General features: G+C 43.1%; 1 protein-coding gene across 1 annotated transcript in view; it reads right to left on the bottom strand.

Annotated features, from left to right (window-relative positions):
• Nucleotides 1-6,732: 6,732 nt before the first annotated feature.
• Nucleotides 6,733-24,667, bottom strand: part of LOC129378697 (transmembrane protein 182-like) — a 63,891-nt gene continuing 45,956 nt past the window's right edge. Inside the window, exon 6 of the mRNA XM_055059130.1 lies at nt 6,733-6,885. Within this exon, the coding sequence (XP_054915105.1) occupies nt 6,753-6,885 (133 nt within the window). The 3' untranslated portion in view covers nt 6,733-6,752. The remainder of the gene's footprint in view (nt 6,886-24,667) is intronic.

The following is a 24,667-nucleotide window of genomic DNA, read 5'->3' as shown; positions in this document are numbered from 1 at the left end:
AAATGCACCTTCCACCTCCACCTACTTTAGGAGCGGAGCTCTTTCTTCTCGTCTTCCTTTTACTCCCTTCCTTTGGCTTGGTCAGACTGAATTGCCTTTGAAACAGGCATCCTCTGCCTCCCCTCGTCTCTCACACCCCTCTCTCCCCTTCATCTCTTGTCAATCTGAGAAGGCCAGGAAATGAACGCTCTTTGTGGGATTAATTAATAGCAGGAGCTGGTCAGCGGCGTAATTGCTACTCAGCAGAGAAGCAAAGGATGATAGCGGCAATGGGAGTGAGGAAAAAGTTTGGGTTGCAGATTTTTTTCTCTCTCTCTCTCTCTCCTTCTTGTAGTGTGGAGAGGTTTTTTGTGAACGCTTTGAACTAGAGGGCTCTGCTGCAGTGGATTAAAGTGAGAAGAGAGAGAGGTAGACGAGGGAGGAGTGGGGGGCTTTGAAGTCTGCTGAGAGGTCTAGCAGAAGAAGAAGAAGAAGAAGGAGTGAAGTTGGGTGGTAGAAATTCAGTCTGGCAACATCAAACAGCGTTATCGCCCACTTTCACCTGTTGACACTCAAGGGTGAAGACCGTGCAAGCTGCCAGGCAACGCATCCTCCTCCTCATCTACGCATCCTTCCCCATTCAGTTCACCACACTGATCTCAGAAATTGGGTCTGATTTGTTTTGTTTCCACGCTGCCTACATCTAAACCTATTTGGTCTATTCCAACGCAAAACGGATCTTCTTTTCCACCTGAACACAGGGGCCAGCTGGGTCAGATAACGCGAGTGTGTGAGCGTTTGGACTGCTGAATGGTTTTATCCCGCAGTCCTCCCACACAGAGATGCACTCGGCGAGGGTCTGAATCTCCTGAGATCATCAACTGAACGACGATTCCCCAAGTTTTCCTCATTAAGAACTTTGAACATCCAGATCTTACGAGAGTTCAGTCTTCTGTTGAGAAGTTCACAACAAGTATGCTAATTCAGCCCAAAATGAAGCTATTAAATACAGACAAATGAGAAAGCAACTTTTAAAAACCGTTTGATTTGACTCCATAAATTATAAAGTAAAAAATATATATATAAAAAAAAAAAAGGTCAGAGATTCAGCAAGGTGATAAAGAAATGATTGGACCAATGCAGGGCCAGTAGGGGGCAGCACTGCTCACGTTAATAAAACATCAAAATAACAAAACAAAAAAACATCAAACTGATAATTTGTCCTGAACAGGAAGCGTCATTTTGGTGTTTCAGCAAGTTTAGTCCTTTTAGGTGCAGAAAGCATCATTCTGCCACTGGACCCGCCAAGCAAAAAGTACTACCCACTTCCACAACCAAAGAGGTAGTTTTTCTAAACTACTGCATTCTCCAGAAAGGAAATGTGATTCTGTGTCTCCGGTAATTAATACAAACTAAACGGAGAGCACCAGAACCTTTATATGGGACAACATCCCTCAGGAAATGTTTTTGGGTCTATCGTTTGTATATGTTGTCCTAGACTCCGGACAGTCTGAAAAAAAAAAATTAAAAATGATAGTCAAACTGCAAAGCAATCTTAATTTAAATGCTAATCAAGACTTCACTGGACCAACTCCAGAGATCAGAAACTGGGTGTCATTTAAACAACGTATTGAGAAAATAATGACCAAATTAATTCGTATATAATAACTTGCTTACAGGTGTAGGATGGAAACAAAATGGCAGTAGTGGGGATCAATATGATGCTGCCACCCCTGTGCTTCCCAGTTCAGACAGACTTTCCTGCTCCCTCTGTTTTCTCCATTGCAGTGGAGATAATATTTGCTGGACTTGAAAGGTAAGCAAATGATTTTTCACTCATTTTTCTGGTGTTTTTTGATAATCCTAACTGGAAAAATCTGACTCAATGTCAGTCAAAAACAAAAGGTTATGTTCTGTATCATATGGGGAATTTCTGGCTTCGATCACAAATCTGTCTTGCACAACTCTTATATAATCTAATGTCAAAAACACTTTTGGTAGTATTTCTTATCAAGTCTTGTAATTTTCTGAACTTTCAGCCTTGAAGTAAACTTAGCCTAGTATTAGCCACATTGTAAGACGCAAAATGATCACAAGACATCAAAGATCTGCTAAATAGGACCAAGTTTTCTCACTTGTGGCAAATCTTCACATTCACAGTCAAGAAAAATCTAAGACTGTCCCTGTGACAGAGCAAAGAGACTAAAGTTATGAATCTAAACATGATCTAAAAGTTCAACTTAAAATATCTGATATGAATTCATAGTTAACTTATTTATTTGTTTTTCTTTAGTTGTTACATTTTTTATAAATTGCGATTCCCACCTGCTCAAAGACTTCATCTTTCTGTTTTCCAGATTAATGAAACATGATTACCACTTGCATTGAGGTCCTAGTTAAAACCCAAACCTGCTGACATCAGTTATTTGGATAACTGGAAGTGACACATATCACTGCACACTCAAATTTGTACTGGAAGATTAATCTGGACACATAAACTTCAACATTTCTGATTGAGCTACTCCTTAGCAAACAATTATAAAAGTGCAAATTTAACGCAAACCAAAAAAAAACAAAAAAACGGGAGAGCGTGAAGCAGACGGAGGAATAAAAAGCGACGAAGTGAGTCTGTGTCCACTCATCCGTTTTACTAACTTGGCACATTTAAGACACATGAGCGCAGGCCAGGATCAGCATGCAGGACGTAGTGAGACCAGAGCCTTGATTTTTATGCAACCCCTGCTCAAAATTCAGCCATCCTTGAGGCGGGGTCTTGTGCAACTCTTTGCCGATGTCTGTAGGCCGGTAATTGTGCTCACACATCAATTATGGATCCCTGCGCCTCGGCCGGCTCCAATCAGAGCGCGCCCGCAGCCAGTCCTGCTTCTTTTTTGGGGAGCGGTTTGATTACAGGTGTAGCACCTCGTTGCGGAGAGGACAGGAGGTCCCCCTGCTTTCCTCTCCTTTGGGGTTGAGGGTGCTTGTTGGCTGAAAATGAGGGGGGGAGGAAAAAGGGGCTGGTCTGATTCGGCCATCACGTCCTGCTAACAATTTCTGTCAGGTCCCCAGAGGTTCTCTAATGAGCCCCACCGACACGGCCGAGGGCGAGATCCCGCACCGGCCCACTGAAGTGAGAAGCCAGCAGATCGGCACCTAGAAGCCTCGCAATTATTAATCAGACTTCCCTCGCTTTCTTCCTCCCCTTTCACGCTGTCTATTCATCAGTCCGGCCCAGTGTTCCCCTCGGCTCACTCCTCTTTATGCACACGGGTGTTTATATACTCCCATCTTTTGCTAACGCACTGCTAAAACAACCAAGAATATTCAGAACCATAATATTCTGGCTCCGAGTCACGTATATTAAGAAAAACACACCTTCAATGGCTTTTACAACGTTGGATATTTGTTTACCTTGCTGCTTGCAATCACTTCCATAATTGCTAAAAATTTCTTGTTGGTGTAAAAAAAAAAAAAGTGATTCAGTGAAATGAATTGCATTCATTTACTTTATAGGAAATAAAGTCATATATTTGCCATTTTTAAGCTCCAGTTAATCATTTTGAGTGAAAACATCCATCAGCAGGTGAAAAACAAAAACAAATGAGCTTCCAAATATATTAGAGCTCCAAATTAGTATATTTTCTCTACTTAATAAACTTCTCAAACTCAAAGGTTTTCTTGCGATGAAAATTACAAAACGACGTCAAATATAATTTGGAGGAGAATACCTTCTGATGAAACCGACATACGACGTGAACACTCCCCTGGTGTGACACTGCCGAACACCAGATGGCGCTCAGCAAACACATGACCACATATTTTACAATATTTAGTGGAAGTCACCAGACGTAGCGATGCTTCCAAAAAAAATTATGATCATTTGCCTTGCCATATGTGCGTTCACATGCTCTAATCTGCTGCCATAAACACAGACAGCCGTCGCATTGCTTTGGTGTGGAGTGCGTTAGCTTCTAGCTTCTTCAGATCATTTGCTGACAAAACTAATACATGAAAATGAAATGACGGTGCCGTCCATATGAAGTGTTATTCATCAGACTCCATGGGTGTAACATCAGTGCTACATATGTAGTCAATAATTCAGAAAATCTTTTTACTTTCTCACTAAAAAGTTTTTTGTTACCTTTTTTTTTTCCTGCTAAAAATTGTCCCTACTTTTGCAAATAGTAAATATTGAAAAAAAATGAATTGGTATATTTCAAAAATAATTAGAAAATTAAGAAAAATAAATGAAAACAAACCCCAAACATTCTTTAAAAAATATAATCTTATATTTTATATAATTATAGTAGTCTGCTAAATGTTCAATAATTACAACTCATGCATTTTTAAAATAACAGCAATCGTTGTTCCTGCTAACAAATATTAGTTAGTTAGTTAGTTAGTTAGTTAGTTAGTTAGTTAGTTAGTTAGTTAGTTAGTTAGTTAGTTAGTTAGTTAGTTAGTTAGTTAGTTAGTTAGTTAGTTAGTTAGTTAGTTAGTTAGTTAGTTAGATAGAAGCAGAGAGTAATTGAAAGCCTTCACACAGAGAGCTGGACCGTCATTAGCAGCCTGATAAAACACACAGTTCACTTTCCAACACCAAGTTTGGATGCTAGCACTCACATCTGCACACACACGCACACAGCTGCTTTAATTCCTGTGTAGAGGAGGGAAAAAAGGGAAAGTTGCTGCTCTCCGTCTGGACTGACTCGCCCTGCGGCGAAACCTGACCTTTGCACCACAAAGGTGAAAAGCTGTGTTCTCACTGGTTGGAGAAAAATGCCTCCAGAAGTCGCATTTTTCCCTCCTCACATCTCATCTTTTCATCGGTTATTGTGATTTTCTTCTCGCCCACTAACACCCCCACCCCGTCCACCTCCGCTTGCCCCTTTTCTTTCCTTGTAGTGAATGAAAACCCCCTCCCCTCCAGGCCCCTCTCTATGACCCCCCACCCCCACCCGTTGTCTCGCCCCTGACAGGCCCTGATGTTGCTGTAACGTTTTTATCAGTCAGACCTGGCAGCCCAGCAGGACCGCAGCAGAGTCCACTGATCGCCGTAGCAACCTTCCCAGGTATTTCACAGAGACGCGGGGGGGTCAGCGCTCCGGGGTCACGTTCACACCCTCGCTCAGATGTGGAAGGCTGACCTCGACCTGACTGGAATTATGCTGGGTTGGTTTTTTTGTGTGTGTGTGTTTTTTTTTTTCTTCTCCCTTTTGGTGGCGATGAGCCTGAGCGGCGAACACGACTCCCACTAAACACGACGCCCAGTTCCGATTCTAGAAGTGAGGCTGCAGGTGCAGTAGGTGTTCACCGTCATCTGCTGCTCTCCGCTTTTATCTCGTTTTACAAAACCCACGTTCCCTTACAGGGTTTCAGCTTGAAACGTGGTCGCACTTTTTTTTTATTTTATTTTTTTTACCCAAAATAACTTAGTTTTGAAGTCGCTTTTTCACATGTGCTCATAATTAAGCAAACGTAATCACACTTTTTATAGATGACTTTTTTTTTTGTGAAGTAAATGTAAAAAAAGATAACTTTTTAGTAGATATACTCAAATCATGTATTGATTTTAATTTCATAATGGTCCGATATTTTTAAAAAACTTTTAAAAGCAACACACAGTATTTTAACACAAATTAATTCCACACAAAATTATCTTCTGCGAAAAGACAAATGCTTCGTAATCCACCGAAAATAAAAATCCACTAAAGAGCTGGTCAGACCAAATCATAAACAAATAGGTTATTGTCCTAAATTTGTAGTTTTTTTTTTGTTTTGTTTTAGAGCATTTTGTGTTTACTTGTATTATATTGTTTAAAATCCTGTCACATTGATATTTATGTTTTGTTGTTTTTCTTTTTATTCTCCGCTGAACCAACTATTGCCACGATGCCAAATGTATTCACACGTATTTCCTCAAAAACTGTAAAACACGTTGTAACTCCACAGGTCAAATTTGGAGAGGGATAATACGAATGAATGCTTTGAATGCACATTCATTCTGTTTTTATGTCCAGATTTGAGTGCAGGATTGGGTCACTGCCGTTCTGAGCCGAGAGTTTGGAGTTTGCAGCTCGGACGCTGCTGATGAAAACAGTAGGAAACTGAGGCGCAACTTTAATTCTGGCACAATGAGCAGAATGAATGATCCGGCTGAGCATTAAATGTTGAAGTTTAGAGTCTGAGTGATGCTGACCTTTATGTCTGGTTTCAAGGGAAGAAACTGTAGATAAAATTATGTGACAGAAGTTTTATTTGTATGATTAACTGTGAAAAGTTGATCACTCATTTCAATCATTTTTAAAAAAGTTATTCTGACAAGTTTGACACCTGAAATACATGTTTTCCCCCCCAAATTGAATTTTCTTATTACAAATACCCTAAAGAAAAACTATTTTTTAATTCTTTTTTTTATTATTATTATTATTTTGCCAGGTAAATATTCATACACACAGTAATAAGTGTGCAATCCAATAATAAAACAAAAGAAATGAAACAAATATATTCATATGTTTGCATTTCAATTAAGTTTGTGAAATATTTGGTCAATCAGATAACTTTCCGGCCTTAAAATAGGTCCAGTGATAATTGACATTTTAAAAAAGTGTTTTTCTATATGTTCACATTTAGGCTTATAACAAAATCGTGGCGGCATTTTCTATTTATTATCTAACATTTATTAAAACGGTTTAAAAAGGAAAAAGAAAAAAAAAAAAAGACCAAACTTCAAGGGCTCCTTTAGTTACAACCTCACTTTCTGTTTCTCCAAATTATTCAAAGTGTAAAACGTGATGTTCTGATGAGCTCGGTGCCACCGACGCTCTGCCGTCTCCTCGTCTCTCTGCCGCGGCGAGCGCAAAGCCGAGCCGCTCTGCCGCCGTCCTGCCGAGGAGCATTTTGATCCTGGAAGAGTGCAACAACACGCCTGATAAATATGCGAGTGTGAGGCTGCGCGGAGGAGAAGTGTGTGTTTCTGGCCGAGGGAGTGAGTGGGGAGACGGCGGGGGTGAGTGATGGAGAGGAAGAGGAGGAGGAGGAGGGTTTGGGTGGTAGCCCCGCTGTTTGGCCATACGCTCCTGCCTTCTCCTGCCTTTTCAGCATGGCTGACCAGAGAGCTCATTTGCATCAGTTGGTGTGTGTGGATTTTGCTCCAGGCCTGTCTACTCTTCCAGGCAGTAGATTGGTGTGTGTGCGTGTGTGTGTGTGTGTGTGGGAGGGTAAAGCTGGCAGGGAGGACGTGTCACATCCACGCAGCCCCTGCTAATCAGGGTTGGCTTCGGCTGCGGCCAGCTAGCCGAGGCCTCGCTTCCCGGCCACGCCATGTGAAGAAATACCGATAATGGCATGCTAGGGAGGCATGCTGGGAAAATGCTGCATGCATGTAAGGGTGAGAGCTGCTGAGTGCTCAGAGTTCAGCATATGGGGAGGTACGCTGTGTGTGTGTGTGAGGCTGGAGCTCGGCTCTGATGATCCACCAGCAGCAGCAGCAGCAGCAGCTCGTTTCCATTGCAAATCCTCCATCATTTAGTGAAGTGCTACTGACCCCTATGGGCAAGAGGCTGTGATTTTTGGCTATTCATGATGAGCATGGCTGAATTTTATCCAAAACCCAGAAAAAAAAGAAAAAAAAAAAAAACTAGAGAAGCACATGCATATATCTTGTAAATCTCATTCAGAAAAGGCTCAACCTTCAGGTTTTACCAAGTTTCCCTCAAGAAAAATCCAACAATAACTATTTATAAGAGATTTTATCCGTAGCAAAGATTCACTGATGGAGCTATTTAGTCTGAGTCGGACTGACATTAAAGGGAAATTCACACAATTCAACTGTTCACTGTTTACATCTGCAATAAGTGGAAGCCAAACTGACACACAAGGTTTCGGTTTGAAGATGCAAAAAAGATTAATAATAAAATACAAAAAAAATCTCAAAGTTTCATCAAAAAGCAAACTTTTCATAATTCATAACTGCTGCATTCAAGCCAAATCCAGTCGGTTTTCCAGCTGGATTCAAAACCTGTTTGTCAAAACAACAGCAACAAAAAAGAAAAATCATATTTCAACATCGTATGGAAAACTTTAGGAATATGTTACAGCTCTGTTTTCTTTTTGTTTTCTCAGTTGGATAGCAGGAGTCTGAGAACTACAAAAATCTGGTAACTTTTATGGAGGCTGAGTTTGAAGTGACTTTTTACCCTGTTGAACAGTTTACAGGCCAAGTTATTGTACATTCAACTCAATTCTAATTAGAGAAGTTTACAACTGAAACATAGTGAAAAAAGAACCGCCAGTCATCCCGTCTCAGAACTCAACTTCTATTCATTTGTATGAATCAAAGCAGACGTCAAAGTTTACGGTCCAAGGCTTGAAATAAAACCAGGAAATGTCACGCAAACGGTTTTCCCTCTGATCCAACGAGTATCAAACTTTTTGTCAAATACAAACACGAATAAACGACGACAAAAATCCTGACAATGTTGCAGCAAGACAATTTTTTAAAAACGTGGCTAATTATCCAGAAAAGTCAGCGGCGTGTCCGTCCAGGAGCACAAATAAACTCCGGCGCATCCTGCAGAACGCATTACCTTCATGGCATTACAAAAAAGAATAAGTACATTTCTGAATCCATAAATAATTTAGAATAGAATTACTGAATTCTGACTGAGATAAAAACTCCTGGCAGAGCTGAAGCTGGCGGTTCAGGAGGCGGGGGGGGAAATAACTCGACTTCCTTTTCGCCAATTCACACAATAATCTGAACAACACTTTCTTGTATAAATCTGACCAGTTAGTTCATTGAAGCACCAGCAAATCTTCTGATGCAGCTCAATTACTCGAGGCGACACAGCCGTGAGAACACAGTTAATGACACAATTTTATAAAACGGAGAAACATAAACGAGACCCCTACGAAACCCTTTGTGTTTTTGGCTTTTGGAAGCTAAAAGCAGAACTCCAGTCAAAACGCCGACCAGTCAAAGCAGAGACCATTTGGTAGGAGAAGCATTAGTGTCATTAATCACTTGGTTTTTTTCTCTAATGTTTCTTCACTTTATGTTTGGTCAGATTATGAAAGGTTGGAATACCTGTGAAACTTCATCACATAGAAACAATGAATTATTGGAGGAAAATGTGGATGATTCTAGGTATTTTACATGAGTAAAGGGTGGGGGTAGGTTCAGGTCTCCCCGGGTGTGTCGACCTGAACCTACAGAATGTTTCCTAAAAGCAATAGAAATACGACACAGAAGATCGGGAGTGTAATAAACCAAAAGGGGTTTGATGAGTAATGACGGAGGAGATGTGCAGACCGGGCCTATACGTTTCTCTGTTGCCATCTCTAATCCCGAGCTTTGAGCGGCGGTTGTAGGGGAAGGGGCTGAGGCTGAACTTGGTGTAAGATGCATTAGTGTCTTCTACACATGTGCGTCCTAATCCCCGCTCTCAGCTTTTTCTGAGCTGCTTTTGTGTTTCATTTTTCCCCTGCTGCTCCGCTCTCCTCTCCTCTCCCCGCCCTCCTTTCTCGCCTCCGCTACCTCCGTCCTCCTCTGCCCGCTCTCTGGGCCGAGCGCTTAAATCCCGACGGGCCGGCCCAGTGACAGGCTCCATTCAGCGGTGTGCTGGGGGTGACAGCTGGTGAGAGGCCCGTGTGAAAGAGTGCTGCCCCCGCCGCGTCGCCGTCACCCCTCCCTGTAGCACCGGTGCACATGGCTGGGGTAGGAGAGGTGATCTGGGAAGGAGCTAGCCCTGAAGCGCCGCTGCTGTCCACCTGGACAGCAGGAGACGGCTGCTGGTCCAAACAGGCTTTGAGTTCCAACTAAGACATGGTTCACCGGGGAAAAAAAACTGTTTCTAAGTTTTAAAGTACTGACCAGAGGAAAGAGCATGTTTGTGTGTTACAAACGATAACCACTGCCTCTGCCCAGTCGGCCATATTTGTTTCCTCTGAACTCACGTTTGCAACATTTTCCATCGAATATTTGAATGCTGGTGGGTGAAATTGGTAGAAACTGCACAATCAACCTTGGTGTACCCAATATATGTCATTTTTAATGTCATGGTGGGGGTTTCCCAGGTTTTGAAAATCATCTAACAATTTTAAAAGCTTGCCCTGAGATTCAGATATTAGAATGGACAAGTCAAAGTCCGGACCTGAATCCAGCAGAAAATTAATCTTTAATAGATATTAAGACGCTCCAACCAGCCAGACTGAGCTTTTGAAAAAAAAATAAAAAATTTCCTCTAAGAGACATTGGGTGGATTTGTTCCCCCAAAAAAACCTGCAGACAAATTTTCACCTGGAAAACTTTTCCTCTTGAAAATGATGCAGTGTTTTTGATTTTGGTTGTTACAAACTCACAAGAGAAGATGTTTGTGGTTTTAAATTTTACAACAACTTTTCCTTACATGAGGCAACGTAAATGCCAACGCAACACACTTTCTATTTTCCAAGAAAAAGAAGCCACGATCAATCCTAAAACACTTGATGAGGCTACTTGGTTTTCCTTCACAAATTCACTTTTTAGTCAAGATTTTCTGAAAGCAATTCAAAATAAATATTCTGGCATAAATAAAGTTGAAGAATCTCTTTTGTACGCACTGCAAAATTGTCCAGAGTGAGCAAGAAGTGGGAAATTATACGTAGAAGTCAATAGAATATTCTGTAAGTGCACAAAAAAAATATGAGATTCTGTTCATGGACTATAATTTGACATCAAGTGAGGCTGAGGCTGCAGAAACTTAAAGTCAATATTTATGGTCAATTTTGAAAATTATTTGCAGTAAAAATCAGAAAAGATGTGGGAATCTGGTGATTTTGTGTGAATTTTGCGGGTTTGTTGATTATTGATTTAATTTGGAGTTCAACAGCTACGGCGGGTCAGATTGTGTCTGAAATGAGCTTTACGTTCTTATTCAGTTCGTCCAGAGATGCAGATAATTCACGCGAGTATGAAAACAGTAAAATTATTAAATAAATAATGAATTATGGATAAAAGAGCTCTCTAGTAGTAATTCACTGAACAGCGCAGAACCGGATGAATAAAGTAGATGAATGTGAACTTGTTGGAACGAGGAGCCTCGGCTCGTTGACCTCCCTGAAGTACAGTAGTTGCTTCAGTTCATTAACAACAGGCAGTAGTGCAGAGTGTGTGTGTGTGTGTGTGTGTCGTCCCTGACAGGATGTTCTCTCTCTGCCCCCAGCTTGCTGCCGTTTCTTCGTGTCCATCAATCCGCCCTCACCTGCACCTGTTTATGCGTGTGTGTGTGTGCTTCCCTCTAACAAGGGTCCCCGCTCCATATGCGACTTCCTCATTAACAGGGCCCACATTGACAGGGACAGAGGCGCTGGCCGGTGGCCCAGAGCCGCGTTGACACGGCCGGACCCCCCAGATGCCAGCAGGGGGAGGAGGTGGGTGCGCGGCCACAGATGCCCCAGCCATGTGGCCCCCTGTTCCTGCTCCCAGTTAGGACCACTAATTAGAGCCCCATTTCCATCCCGTCCTCTCTCATCCCGGTTTGAAGCTTTAATGGTGTCAGAGCCACAAAGATCGATAGTAATTGATAGGAGCGGCCGGCCGCTGGTGGGAAGAGCCAGAGAGAGATTTACAGCACAACAGGGGCTTTAAAAAGCAGAAGGACGAGCTGAAAATAAAAGCCGGCTGGAAGCAGAATGACAGACGTCTCCGCAAGGACAAAACAGTTCGGCTGTTGGCAGACTGCGCAAGACAGTTGCACCAGGCGAGGCGCCATGTAGGTAATGACTGACAGGCTGTCACCGACAGAACGACAGAGAGAGAGAGAGCGGGAGAGAGGGAGCTTTCAGGACTTCAAGTCAACTCCGCAAACACTGCTCCGCCTGCCATACCTGGCACAGGCACAATTGGATAACAAGCAGAGCTGTTTGCACTGCCGCCGCCACGTTCAGCGGGAATCAGGGGCGCGAGCAAATAACGTCAGCGAGGCTTATTCTGGGTCACAGGGAGTGTGTTTTCCAGTCATGCTGAGCTGCAGGGAGGACACAGAAAACATGAACTGGCTCACTTCCAGCACACACACACACACACCCACACACTACTGGCTTCTTTCCTCAGAAGCAAATACTTGGGCTTTACAGGCCTTTAAAACAGGAACATGGGGATATTTAAGCTGTTTGTCCATATTAGCTCTCCTAATGTCCAACTTCCTTATTTAGATATGATAATTAACTTATCAGTAATTACGTTAAAACATGAGCACTCGGTGGCATCACTCTCAACATGCAATGTGGCTGAAAAACCGTCCCAGATCATCATCCCGCCGCCACAGTGCGTAAAAAACAACGAACGGCTCTCGAACGGCGAAGAGTCGCTTCAGTAAATCGGATCGTCAGACCAAAACGTCTTCTGCTAACAAAGCTGTTGACGCAAAATTTGGAGAAGGGAAAAAAAAAAGAAAAATAAACACCTTGAAAATCAAACGATTGATGGGAGGATTGCTTGGCTTCAAGAAATCATGTGTTCACACCATTTAGATGCTAATCAAAGCTAATCTTTTCACCTAAAAGGAGCCATTTAACTGTAAAAGAAACATGATTGTAAGAAGTGATTATTTACACCACCATGGTTTGTTTTTGGAAGATGAGGGTTGGTCCGAAATATGGAGCAATCATTAAGCTATTGTTGGGAAATGGACGTATAATTCTTGGATTCTGTTTTACAAGCTCCTGCTGCTAATTAGCATGTATATATCAGACAGAAGAGCCTCCCAGACGTGCTTTATTGTGTTACAAAGCTCCTTAAATATGTGTTAATAGCAACAGCCAGCCGTCAAACTACAGATTTTCTGTTTATTTCAAAATAATTGCCTGTCACTTAAATGTCCAGGCCCCTGGGGCACTTTAACGTTCTCAGCAGATATCACTTTCCCCCTAAGCGGGTCTTAAGCTACCGCCTGGTGTTAAAATTAATGGCGCAGGGCCTGACCCCAGACAGCTGTTTGACCTCTGACCTCGCAATTGTCTCGTTGCTTTAGCAGGGCAAACAGAGACAGAAGGCTGTCTGTCTGTTGACCTCGTGGTCCGTTTGGCTGCCCGCCTGCCTAATGTGAAAGACACGGGTTAGATTGGATTCATCGTCCACCCACGCAATGAGAAATATGTAATTTATTGAAGTTTAATCATTAAAAATCCTTAAATTCACATAGATTTCTCACGCCAGGTTCAGGCGGACACAATAAACAATAGATAGCGACAAACGTTAAAGTGAACAATGCAATTCCTGCATGTCCTCAAATTCGTTTGAGCATTAATGGACCACTATGAAAAACGATAGAATTTTTTTGGACTATTTCTGGCATAGTGTTGTCTCAAATTCCATGGAACCATCCTGTTCCGTTTATCAGACAGCGCTTTCAAATTTAGCACAAAGCCCCTCTCGTCTCTATATCCTATCAAAAATAGCAACGGACTCATCCGGAACAATTTACAGACGGCATAAACAACTCAAGCACATAAAGAAAGTTGCAATGAGGAGTTTATAGTTTACCAACCTGCCTGTTTGTCTGCCAATCAAACCGTCCGTCTGTCAAGAAATCTGTGATAAAGAGAGAAACTTGTTCTCAGAATAGAAGCGGCTGCTCTGCGGCACAACCGGATGATTTCTCTCCGGAGGAAGAGTTTACGGCTGGCGACCGCACCGGTTTACAGGAAGACAGGCGTAGATGTTACCAAAAACGAGGAAAAAAACCTCAACATTCCTCCTCATTTTGCTACAAAGACAAAATTTTAGCTTTCGTACAAAAAACACGTAGCGTAGATGAACTAATGCTGAGTTCATCGTCTCTTTGTTCTGACCGACACAAAGCCCGTTTTACACGTGTGACAACTTTCTTCGTCGCTGCACGGTAAAACTACACCCTACCTCGCTAAATTGAATACAATTATAATTTGTTCATAAACGGCATCCAAAATATTACAGATTAAATGCTTTTATTTTTGACTCGCTTGTATAAAATTTGAAATAGAAAACATGTTAAGTCACATAAATCATTTATGAATGTATTGGCTTTACAAACCAGGATCTCCTCCCTAAATATAAAATGACACATACACTTGTATGCATGTGTATGTATATATATGTACATATAGGCACAAACACTAGCTAAAATGCTTCCAAAACAATCTCGTTTTTGCTTCAGGAATGAACTCTAATAATCAATACTGACAGTATGTTTTAAAAGTTACCTTCAATACGTCTTTCTTAAATAGTGACAATTATTTCCCGTTTTTACAGCAGCTGAAATGTTTTGTTTATTTTCTTATCACTGAAACGTTTTGTTATTTTTGCTGTATATCACAGCGCTTTAGGTTTCCTTGTCATTAAAGTCTCTGATGTTCAACTCGCAGCTTTCGTCTTTATTGTTTCACAGAGACGACGACTTTTTTTTTTTTTTTTTTTTTTTTTTTTTTTTATAAAAAGACCCTTAGGGATTATTTTCCTCAACGTCACCAGAAAGAAAACTCCAGTTTGATGTGCTCTGTCGCCAAGTATGTAAATAATATAAGCAAATGTAAACAATGCTGGCTCATGTCGGGCATGTTGTCTGTCATTTTCCATCTCGTTGTCGCAGTCAGGATGAATGAAAGCGAGAACAGAGTAATATTTTTATCAGAGTGGCATGCTACACTTATAGAGATGCCAGATAGTCTAAAAATGTTTGTAGATTCTACGAGAATTAAAGTGTTACACATATTTTTTAGGTTTTTTTCATGTTCTCGATTTTTAATATATGTTAATATACACAATGGAAACTCTTGGTGGTTGAAGCCAAACTGCACCAAGGAAAATGAGTTGCCAATTCGAGTCAGAAGTGCCTGAAGATTTTCACCCCTTTGCTGACAGTTATACAGAGAAATCTTCAGTGGAATCTTAGTTATTCATAATGTTAATGTAGAAAAGCATTTTCCTCCAAGTCATTCACCCAGATTTCATCTCGCAGCTAAACTAAAACGACAGAAACGATTGTGAGGCTCAAACGGCATCAATCAAATGATTGACAGTGACATCTGCTTCTAAGTTGACAGTAATCACTGAAAACCAGATTCTGAGCACCACAGTTCATTTTTCTGCTTTTCTAATTACTACCTTAGTTTTCACCGCAGAAATAAACCCTCCGTTCCTCAGCTCCATGCCAAACCTTAACTTTGAAATCTGCATATTCAAAGCGTCCACAAGGGACTGCGGTGCTGATCTGAGGTGAATCACCAGTTGCACACCCACCAGGAGTGAATGAATAAAGATCGGAGGAAACAAATGGATGGACGTGGCTGTGGAGGTGGAGAGGGTGGTTGGTTCAACTCATGCACCAACCTTAGGCGAACTCCGAGCTATGAAGAGAGCGTCAGCTCCTTTTCCATATTCAGCCTAACCTTGACTACATTTCCAATGCAACTTCAAGTTGAAACTTTACTTTTGACTTTTTTTTTTTGGAAAACTCCAACTCCTCTGCTTGCTTGTCTAAGGTGAGGTGGAGTGTGTGCGCTGAGGTGAATGCAGAGGAAGGTATGAGGGTTGGCCTGGGGGTCCAGAAAAAGCTGAGTGGTCCTGCAGGGGGTGCTGAGCACTTGGCTGGACATGCTGTCTAAACGCCTCCAGAGAGGCTCTTTCCTTAACAACATCAACCTGTTTATTCCTTCCGCTTTGCTCTGCAGCTCCTTCCCCCTTCAGGACACTGTAAGCAAACACAATTTGTGATGTTTACTTGGCTGCATCCACCTGGGTGCTCCCCAGCAGTGGCTCTGGCTTGTTGGAGCGTCAGCTACATCAGAGCGGCCTGCAGGATCTGAGGCGGTGGGCGAAGGGGGAATCCATGCAGCTGCTAGCAATTACCTGAGAGGCCTCTCCACACCTCACACCCCCAGGCTCTTTAATTACCTCACCAGAACCCTGAATATCTGTCAGAACCAATCAGAGGCAGCGGAGGAGCAGCGGCACGCCGAGCCGTTCGCTTGTTTGCGTGGCGAAGACTCGGAGGACGTCGATCGCGGCGTCTGTGTTGCATTTATTTATGTCCACGGGGTTCCTGCGCAGGCTGTGGAGGAACTTGGTTTCAGGACTGTCCAGGTCTTGATAAGAATGAAAAAGGGCAACAGAAGCAGGGGAAATTGTTTCATTTTCCAGGTTTTAGTCCATATCCTGCTGACTAAACATTGTGTTGAACCTTGTTTCCTTTGGTTCCTTCTGACTGCCCTGTTGCTCCTTCTCTGATTCCTGTCCTTGCGTTGTTCCTTCTTCCCTAGTTTCTTTTTTCCTGTGCCTTTCCTCTCTTTGTCCTTATGTTTCATCCATTTCATTCGTTCCTTTTGTCTCTCTCTTGTCCCTCCTTACATCCCTTTATTGCATCCCTTTTCTTGTTCTTTTAATCTCTCAAGTAACCTTGTATACTTCCTTTTTGTCTTTTCTTCCTTGTTGGTTTTGCCTTGCCTCATTCCTTACTTCCTCCTTTCCTTTCCTCGTTATGTACTACCTCCCTCTCTACAATCCTTCCTTTCTTCCTCGTATCTTTAATTTGTTCTCTCCGTGTCTGTCTTTTGTTTTCCCAGGTTTCCACATTTAAAGCTTTCCCAAAGTACACACACGTGCCATAGAAATTGCGATGAACTTTGTTTCGTTTTAAGCTGAATGTAAGGAACTCCGGGTAGTTGTTTTACATGGAAACTGTGTGCGGGGGGAGGCAGTGGGGGGGTCAGCTGCATTATGTCCCGTCACATGAAAAGCTGTGAATAAAGCTTCAGCAGGTGTTTGTTTTGGTCTCCCTTCGCTGGAGCCAGCTTTAAAATGAAGGATACACCAAGTCGGACAAGTTAGTGAAGAGTTGTTGAAGAAAAATCTGCATCCTTTTCGTCCTCTTCCTCTTCATCTACCCTGCAGGATGGTGTGGCTGCACCCCCCCTCATCCCCCTGTCATCATCCCCACCTCGCCATATGCTCGGCGCCGCTCGTCTTTTAGAACCACTTTGTCACCCTCCCCAGTTCGGAGGTAGCCTTTGAAAGTGATGTCGCAGGATGCAAAACATCCCGGGAAAGGGTGGGACGGCAGCAGACAATGATTAATACGGCTCTCAGTGATCTCCTTGAAGGGAACGGCGGCGGTGTGGCATTGCAGGGGAATTACTCGGCTTCGGGGGAAGGCAGGGAGGATGAGACAACGGCAACCATATTTCTTTGAATCACCTTACTACGATGTTCGTTTTAATTAAAATGTTCACAAGAAGCTAAATGTTGCACAAAGTTGGAAACGCTCCTCCGAATTTTTGAGGGCCTCGCTGTTTGCACGTTAAAGTCAAATTCGTCTTTCCTCCAACTTTTACAGACCAGTGAACAATGCTCGCCGTCTCAGCATTCGGGGGCATCGAACACATTTCAATCGTAGCCTTTGAAAATACAGATGTCGTCAATCGTTGTTCGCTTCAAACTTTATTTTGTGATCAAAGAGTTGCTGTCTCAAATGAAAAATGAAAGCTGCATCCAAAGGTATATGCATAATCAAACGACGGTGCTCCTGTAAACCTGGATTTGGGTTCAGTTGAAAAGAACTCTGGTGCAGTTTGAATGCATATGTGAATGACAAGCCGACCGGACACCACTCCAAAAGCAGGAAGTGGGCTGCAGTGCACAGCGTTTTGGATGAATACAACCAAATACAAGAAAAACAAGCTAGCCTAGCGTTAGTGGGAGAAATGGCTCATGGTCTTTTGCCAAAGACAAAAGAAATTGTTATTATTATTATTATTATTGCCTGTTTTTTTTAATTCAATTTCAGTCTAATCTTTGAAACAAACACCAGAAATAATCAGTTAAGAAAGTGTTAAGTAAGGTCTATGATTGAGCCATGCAAATAAAGCTTTACTCCTTTCTACATGTTATTAAGAATTCTTGACCCTCTTCAAATCCCCAGCTACACAGTAATCGATCGCAGCATGCTTGGTAATAAAACTCAAAGTGTTGAAATAACAGGCAGCCTTGAAAGGCCGATTATTGATTTAATGTCATTGGCTGGCTGGCACGATGTTGTGGCAACACTATTAAAATGTCCTAACGAAGGTAATTGCGTTAGACACCGTTTCATAGCACTCTGGGGCCGGGGGAATCGCAGCTGTGACATCTGAGCAGAGAAAACGAAGTGAACGTACAGATGTTTGTTACGTACAGAACAGCTACAGCTGCAAATCTTATGGAGTGTGTCGGCAATGAAATATTTTTCCATCCCTCTCTGCAAATGGACGTAAACTCGGTCGTTTTAGATGGATTTAGGTGTGGACTTTGACTAGTCCTACATAATGACAGTGCCACCACCATAAAGGATTGTGAGACTTCAGCAAAGTATTGCCTGAAAAGGATAGATGCAAAGTTTTAGTCAGCCATGGTGAAATGGCTCCCTGCGATGGGACATCCCATCGCCATGGAGACAGGGGACAGAGGGGCGCTCCAGCTGATTGGCAGGGTTTAGCATGAGTTCCTGCCCACTGAGCGGCGGCGGAGACGCTGCAGAAGAGGTCAGGTGGGCGGTGGCCCTCAAACACACGCAGGCGGCGAGCGCCCAGCTAGTCGCTACAGAAATGCCGCGGCGCATTCAGAGGAATTAGGTCAGCTCGGCTGGTCAAACAGGTCGGCGCTCACCGCAGCAGGCCACTAAACACACATTACTCTCACTAGAATGCCTTCCTGCCAGAGAGGAGCAGGACAATGTGACGTCCATTTAGGCTGTCCCCCAGCTCAGCAGGACGCCGCCGCACACCTGGACAAATTCACTCCGACTGAAGATAAACATGTTGGAGGCTGGGATGGCAGGTTTCCCCAACAGAGCAGCCTTACACACCAGCAATTCAATAAATAAGTCATCATCTGATTCAAACACAGAGCAGAAACAAGCTCTTAATTAGAAATATTGAGATGTTTTATTACTAAGACGTCTTTTCTTTGATCGTGTGAATTTTTTGTTCTACTACGCACCCAACCATCATCCAACCATCCATCATGTAGTTGAACTGGAGAACTTTTTGGTTGGAAAAAAAAAGAAAAAAAGTCATAAAATCAACGTAATTATTTTTATACACTATTGAAGCTGCAAATATGTAACTTTGGTACTATTTTTTTCTACATATTTGTTGAAACCGTGATCGTCACGTCAGCGTAGCAAGAAACAGAAAACCTGGAGAAAAAAGAAAGAGTTTCTCTTCCTTCTCCTAGTGGTAACTAGAAACAACCAATCAGAGCCAGAAGGCGGGCTTTATAGCTGTCAATCACGAGCTTGTGTAGTATTGCGCATCCTTTCTCCATCAGCCTCCCTCCTGGCTTTCCTATTATGGTAAGTTGCTTCTCCGCCATTAGCAGCGAGTACATGACGTTGATTGACAGCATCAAGACCCTCCCACTGACTCTGACTGGTTGTTTTTAGTTGGGGTGCATTTCTTCAGACAGCAGTAGCGCGTGAGAAGATGGATCTTTTCACAGATTATTCGTCTCAAATTCTCAACATGGTGAAAGTTTTAACAAAAATGTAAAAACATTTATAAAAGTTTCATTCTGCGTATTTAATTGTTGGGTTCTTCTGTTTTCAGTGTTTGTTGCTGAGCTATGTTGGATTGGTGATGACACGGCGGCCTGCCTCGTTTTTGCCAGAACGGTTCCGTGATCCCGCAGGACCGGACTGCGGCGCGTCTCGCCCAATCAGCGGCCAGCGTCCTCCGACGAGAGCGACTCACTTCGCCACCGTCAGCAAGGCAACAGAAAGTCCGCCGGCCGCGCAGCGGCAACGCAGAAGCACGTCGCCTCTTCCCGACACCTAATCATGGCAGACGTCAACAACATCGGCCTTGTTATTGCAGTAATGAAACTGAATCAGTCTCACACGGATTCGTTTGTGAAGGAAAAATAATTAAGACAAAGGTCCTGCATCAAGGAGGCGAATCAAAGAGACAACAAAGTCTGATGCATGCCAGTCCTCCTGCGGTGATGCAGGCCTGTCCTTTGTGTCATGACTAGTTGCTCTCTGGCATTAATCAGCGCCTCGTCCTATCTTGTTAGGCTGAGCTGAGAGATGATAGGGAGACTGCAGGTCTTTAATCAAGGTTAGAATAATCTGCAATGCTAGCTGATTATAAACCTGATCATCAGCAACATATTGTCACCTCCTAATCATCCAAATAAACAGAGAGGGAGACCTGCCCTCAGCCCCCACGTGGAGGAATAAATTACATGTGCGCACACGCCACGTCGGGGATTTGCAATTTGCCAACATGGATGCCCATGCATACGTGTGCACGCGCAGATGTGCAATCTTTTCATGCTAATGCAGCGTTTTAAGGCGTCTTTTGAAATGCCTTTGCTTTAAGTGACTAAGAAATAAATATAAGAAACCCCCAACTTGAAAGACATCCATCAAGGCGGCAGATAAACAATGAATCGGCGCCTCTCAAGTGGATGATAACCTCAACTTCTTTCTAATCTACTTTCATGTGCTTTGTCTCCTTTTTTTCCGCCCCCGTCTTATTTACTCTCGCTCTTTTATTTCACCTCTCCTTCGATGAGGAGGGGGGGGATGCCACCCCTCTTCCCCTCTGTCTTACTCCTCCCTCTCTTCCAGGAGCTCATTACTCCGGGACCGAAGCCTCGGCTGTTTTTCAGCACAGCGAAATTATAACACGACCGGCGACGGCACTCGTTAGCAGCCTTGTCAATCACCGGAGCGGGCGGCGGGGAGGCGGTGAGGGTGGGGAGGCTGAAGCAATCGGCGCCAGGGTCAGCGATGAAGATGTTCATTCTCTATTCATCCATCGCATCTAGCGGGGAAATCAATTTACACCGCGTCAGCGTCACAGTGCCTCGACAACAGCGGTGATATGAAAGAGGAGGGAAACAAGTTCTGAGAGGAAGACAGAGGACAGTGGTAGATTCGTTTAGATAGAATCTAATAAACGTCACTCATCTTATTTTTTTCACCCAAAGGTTGCCTCCGTTCTTCTGTCCTCTACTGAAAATTACTGTTTATAAAAAAAAAAAAGAAGAAGAAAATTCAACAAATTCTGTGAAACACCGTTAGCGTTATTGTCAAAGCATTATGTTTTCCAGCCATATCTATGTTTATCTTTTCAATTTATTTAAGCTTTCTGTGTCTTTATTGTTTTGTTCTCAACATGAACCCACTATTCAGCTACACTAGCCATTGTTAGCAAGTTCCCTATATTGTTGTGTAATTTGTTACAATGTTTTCAGATGCTATATTCATTTACTTCAAAAGTAAAATCACTGAAAGTGTGCAAAACGTTTTAAGTCCGTTTGCCACGGTTAGCATTCCTGATTTCTAAACCTGATATTTACAGTTTTTCATGTCGTTCACTAAAACCTTCTCTCTAAGCTCAGCTTTTAACAATTTTTTTCTATGCTTCCATTTATTTGTTTTCTACTGGATATTTCCACTTCCGGACAATTTGAGAAAAAAGGGTAAAACACTATTTGGCTTCAAGTCCACCACCGACCACAGACACAGCCAGTATTGTTTATGACCAAACCTTGGATTTTTTGAAAGTTTTCCTCCTCGCTTTGTCCATTTTACTTAAAAGTTGCTAATAATTTTCAAAAAAAGTAAAACAGTTCAGCTTCGAGTCGACCATTATTAGTCAGTTTAGTAGACGTCTTGGTTTTTATACTTTTCTGTTTGATATATTAGGAAATGCTCTTATGCTCATCGCTAAAAGATACGATTTACAATTCAACAAACCGTCAAAAATAATAGCTTTTTAAAAATCCATTTGCCCATTATCAAACTTTCTATATCCACACTTTCTATCCATTATAAACATTTATGATACAACTGTCCACCCATCCATCCATTGTTAGTTTTTCATTAATTTATTTTTTCCTACATCTGAAACCTGACCACAGTGAGGAAAAAAAAATTCACTATTGACTTATAATATATATTCTTTAATTAAACTTCAGGAAACAATTTTTTTGTTAAAAATGAAAAACTAAAACTTGGTAGTTTTTACGTAGAAATTGTATAGCAACCTTTTCTCTGTGCCAACCGGCAGGTGACGAAGTGGTTCTTGTTTTTTGAAGAGGTAAGCTTCATGGTTCATTAGCAGAGTTTGAGAAAGAGGATGAGAGAAAGGGAGATGGGGAACAACGCTAGCGCTGATGCCAGTGAACCCTGGTGTCCATTTTGCAGAAACCGTCCATCAGCAGCAAGTCTGTTCTTGGACGTTGGTTGTGGAAAACCTGAAGTGCGAGGTGAGAAACTGTCAAGTGGAGGGAAGTGACAGAGCACGAGGAGGGGGACGCAGTGCCAGTTTTGCGCGCGTGGAGGGAAAGCCGAGTGCCAGGAGTGTATGTGTGTGATTGGAGGGTGGGGGCTTTCATTCCAGGAGATGTCATGCTGCTTGAGCAAACGGTTCTTCGTTAAGGCCATCCGCCTCCTGCTGCCGGCGCCAGCCTGGTGCCAATGCTTTCGACGCTGCGGCCGCCTGTGCCAATAGCCCGCCTGCCCCTCGTCTCAGCAGAGCAGATGTCACTCAAATGCCCTCCACCTCCCCCTAAAAACTCTGCCACCCCTACCCGCCGCCACCCTAACAGGCAGCCGTGTCGGCGTGCCAAACAGGCGACACCCGATGTGTGAAGAGAGGGAGGGAGGGTAGGAAGGCACAGCCTGGGTTTGCTGCCGATTTTTCGCACTCCCTCCGCCGCCTGCCCCCGAGCCACCCACCTCTCCCTCCAAACACCACGCCACATGCACTGGCACATAAACACATCACACTGTTCTCTCCCCTCCTCACCCCATGCAGGAAAGAGACACACTTTCCCCTGCTTCTCCCGAGATGACACCCCCTGCAGGCCCTTGGAATATTTTAATTCTGTTTCCGAACTCTTATTATGTGTGGAGAGTGTGACATGTGAATTGTAATTAGTCGCTCTGGGGGCGAGCAAAGAGAGAGACCCGCATTTTCAACTTAACCTCTCTCCACTCCCCCCCCCCCAAAAAAAGAGGAAAAGAAACACTGGAGGGCAAGTAATATTTCCAATCCAATTTTAACCCCAATCACCACCTTGGTGCTCTGTTTCCCACCTATGCTTCTGCCTCCTCTGTTCTCCTTCGCCTCCCCTGCTATCCTTTATCAAGCCAGCCCAGATCGTATCTAGTCAAGGAGTCCTGTATCACTAACCCCGCAGCCTCCACTCCTTCACTACAAAGGGCCCGGCGACAGGCCTAGCTGGAGGGACAGCAGATAATGGGATTGAGGTGGTACTTAAATCTCAGCGAACCACGGCAGCTCAAGTAATTAGTGGATGGGATCCATACTGGGGGCGCTAAGCAGAGCTAATGCTACCCTTGGCTCTGCTGCCGGAGCTAAATTAGCAGTATGGGAATGTGTAAAGCTATCACACGGATTATCTGCCTCACTCAATCTAGCCACGTTCCTGACAGACACCAGGAAACCCAAACCCAGAAAGATGAGACCGACAGGCAGGGCGGCGGGTAGAGGGGGTTGTAATTTCACAGCGGTGTCAGAAGATCCAGCAGAGGCCCTGTCTTTCCATTGAGGCTTCATTAGGCCAAACAATGGACTTCCCTGCCATCTAATTAGACGGGGTTAATGAGTAGAGGAGGCCTGCCGCCGATCCCCACTGAGCTGTGGCACAAGCAGAGGCGGCGGTCAGCGGGTCTTTGGGGCAACAGGGAGTCATTTCATGGCCGCTGTACACATGCCTCTCTACTGGAGAGAAGGACGCTTTATTCTACGCCAGGGGGGAAACATGTCCACACAAAGGAATAGATACTAAATCACCCACATCAATGTTTGCTTTGCTTATACTGTGCAGGGCAAACAAAGCTTTCTATCCACCTTAAACAACACGCAACCTTGGAATGGGATCATCAACCATACAGTCTGCTTAGATTATCCGTGGCATGCCATCTTTCCTACATCCTCCCATCCTGCACCAGGATGGGGGTGCACTGTGGAGGGATGTATCCTGCTGAAATATCCACTGAAAACCCATGAAGTTGTTGCTTTACATGCTTTGTGTACAGGAACTACACAAAGCAGCTCTCAAATGATGACTTTCTATTTCAAGGGGGCTATCAACACCAACGTAAAAAAAATTTTTTTTGGGAGTTTTGGAGACTTTGAGATGGTCTCATTGATCGAAATTAATCCTTTTTACATTCTCCTGCCTTCATGTCACCTCATTATCAACATTACTTTTGTTCTTGACATAAACATTTCGTCTTAAAACAAAAGATGAGCTGTTTTAAGGGTAATCCAGATGTCTACCAATGGATCTACAGCAACAATGATGTATGAGCAATGAAGGATTCACTCTTCCCAGCTGAAAATCCAGCTTTTAATTTGATAGTTCACTTCCACTTATGGGTAAGAAAATTTTCATATTTAGTCAATATTTAGCTCTGAGCTAAACTAAAAACTTAGCTAGCTTAGAGCTAAATTTCAGCTAGGTACTTTGCTTGCTCATTAAAGATTTATCAAAATAATTAGCTTGCTAATTCAATATTCAGTTTGGAGGAAAAATATTTATATTTACTTTGTCAGCTAAATAGTTGATATTGTGCTACATTTTTACCCCGGAGGAGGGACTGATGCAATACAATCAGCTGCGTCTCCTGACATAGAAAACCTTTTCACCAACTAG

Source organism: Poeciliopsis prolifica, unplaced genomic scaffold (genome assembly GCF_027474105.1).
Source record: "Poeciliopsis prolifica strain line A6 unplaced genomic scaffold, Auburn_PproV2 SCAFFOLD053, whole genome shotgun sequence".
Lineage (NCBI taxonomy): Eukaryota > Metazoa > Chordata > Actinopteri > Cyprinodontiformes > Poeciliidae > Poeciliopsis > Poeciliopsis prolifica.
This window is presented reverse-complemented; position numbering and strand designations above follow the sequence as displayed.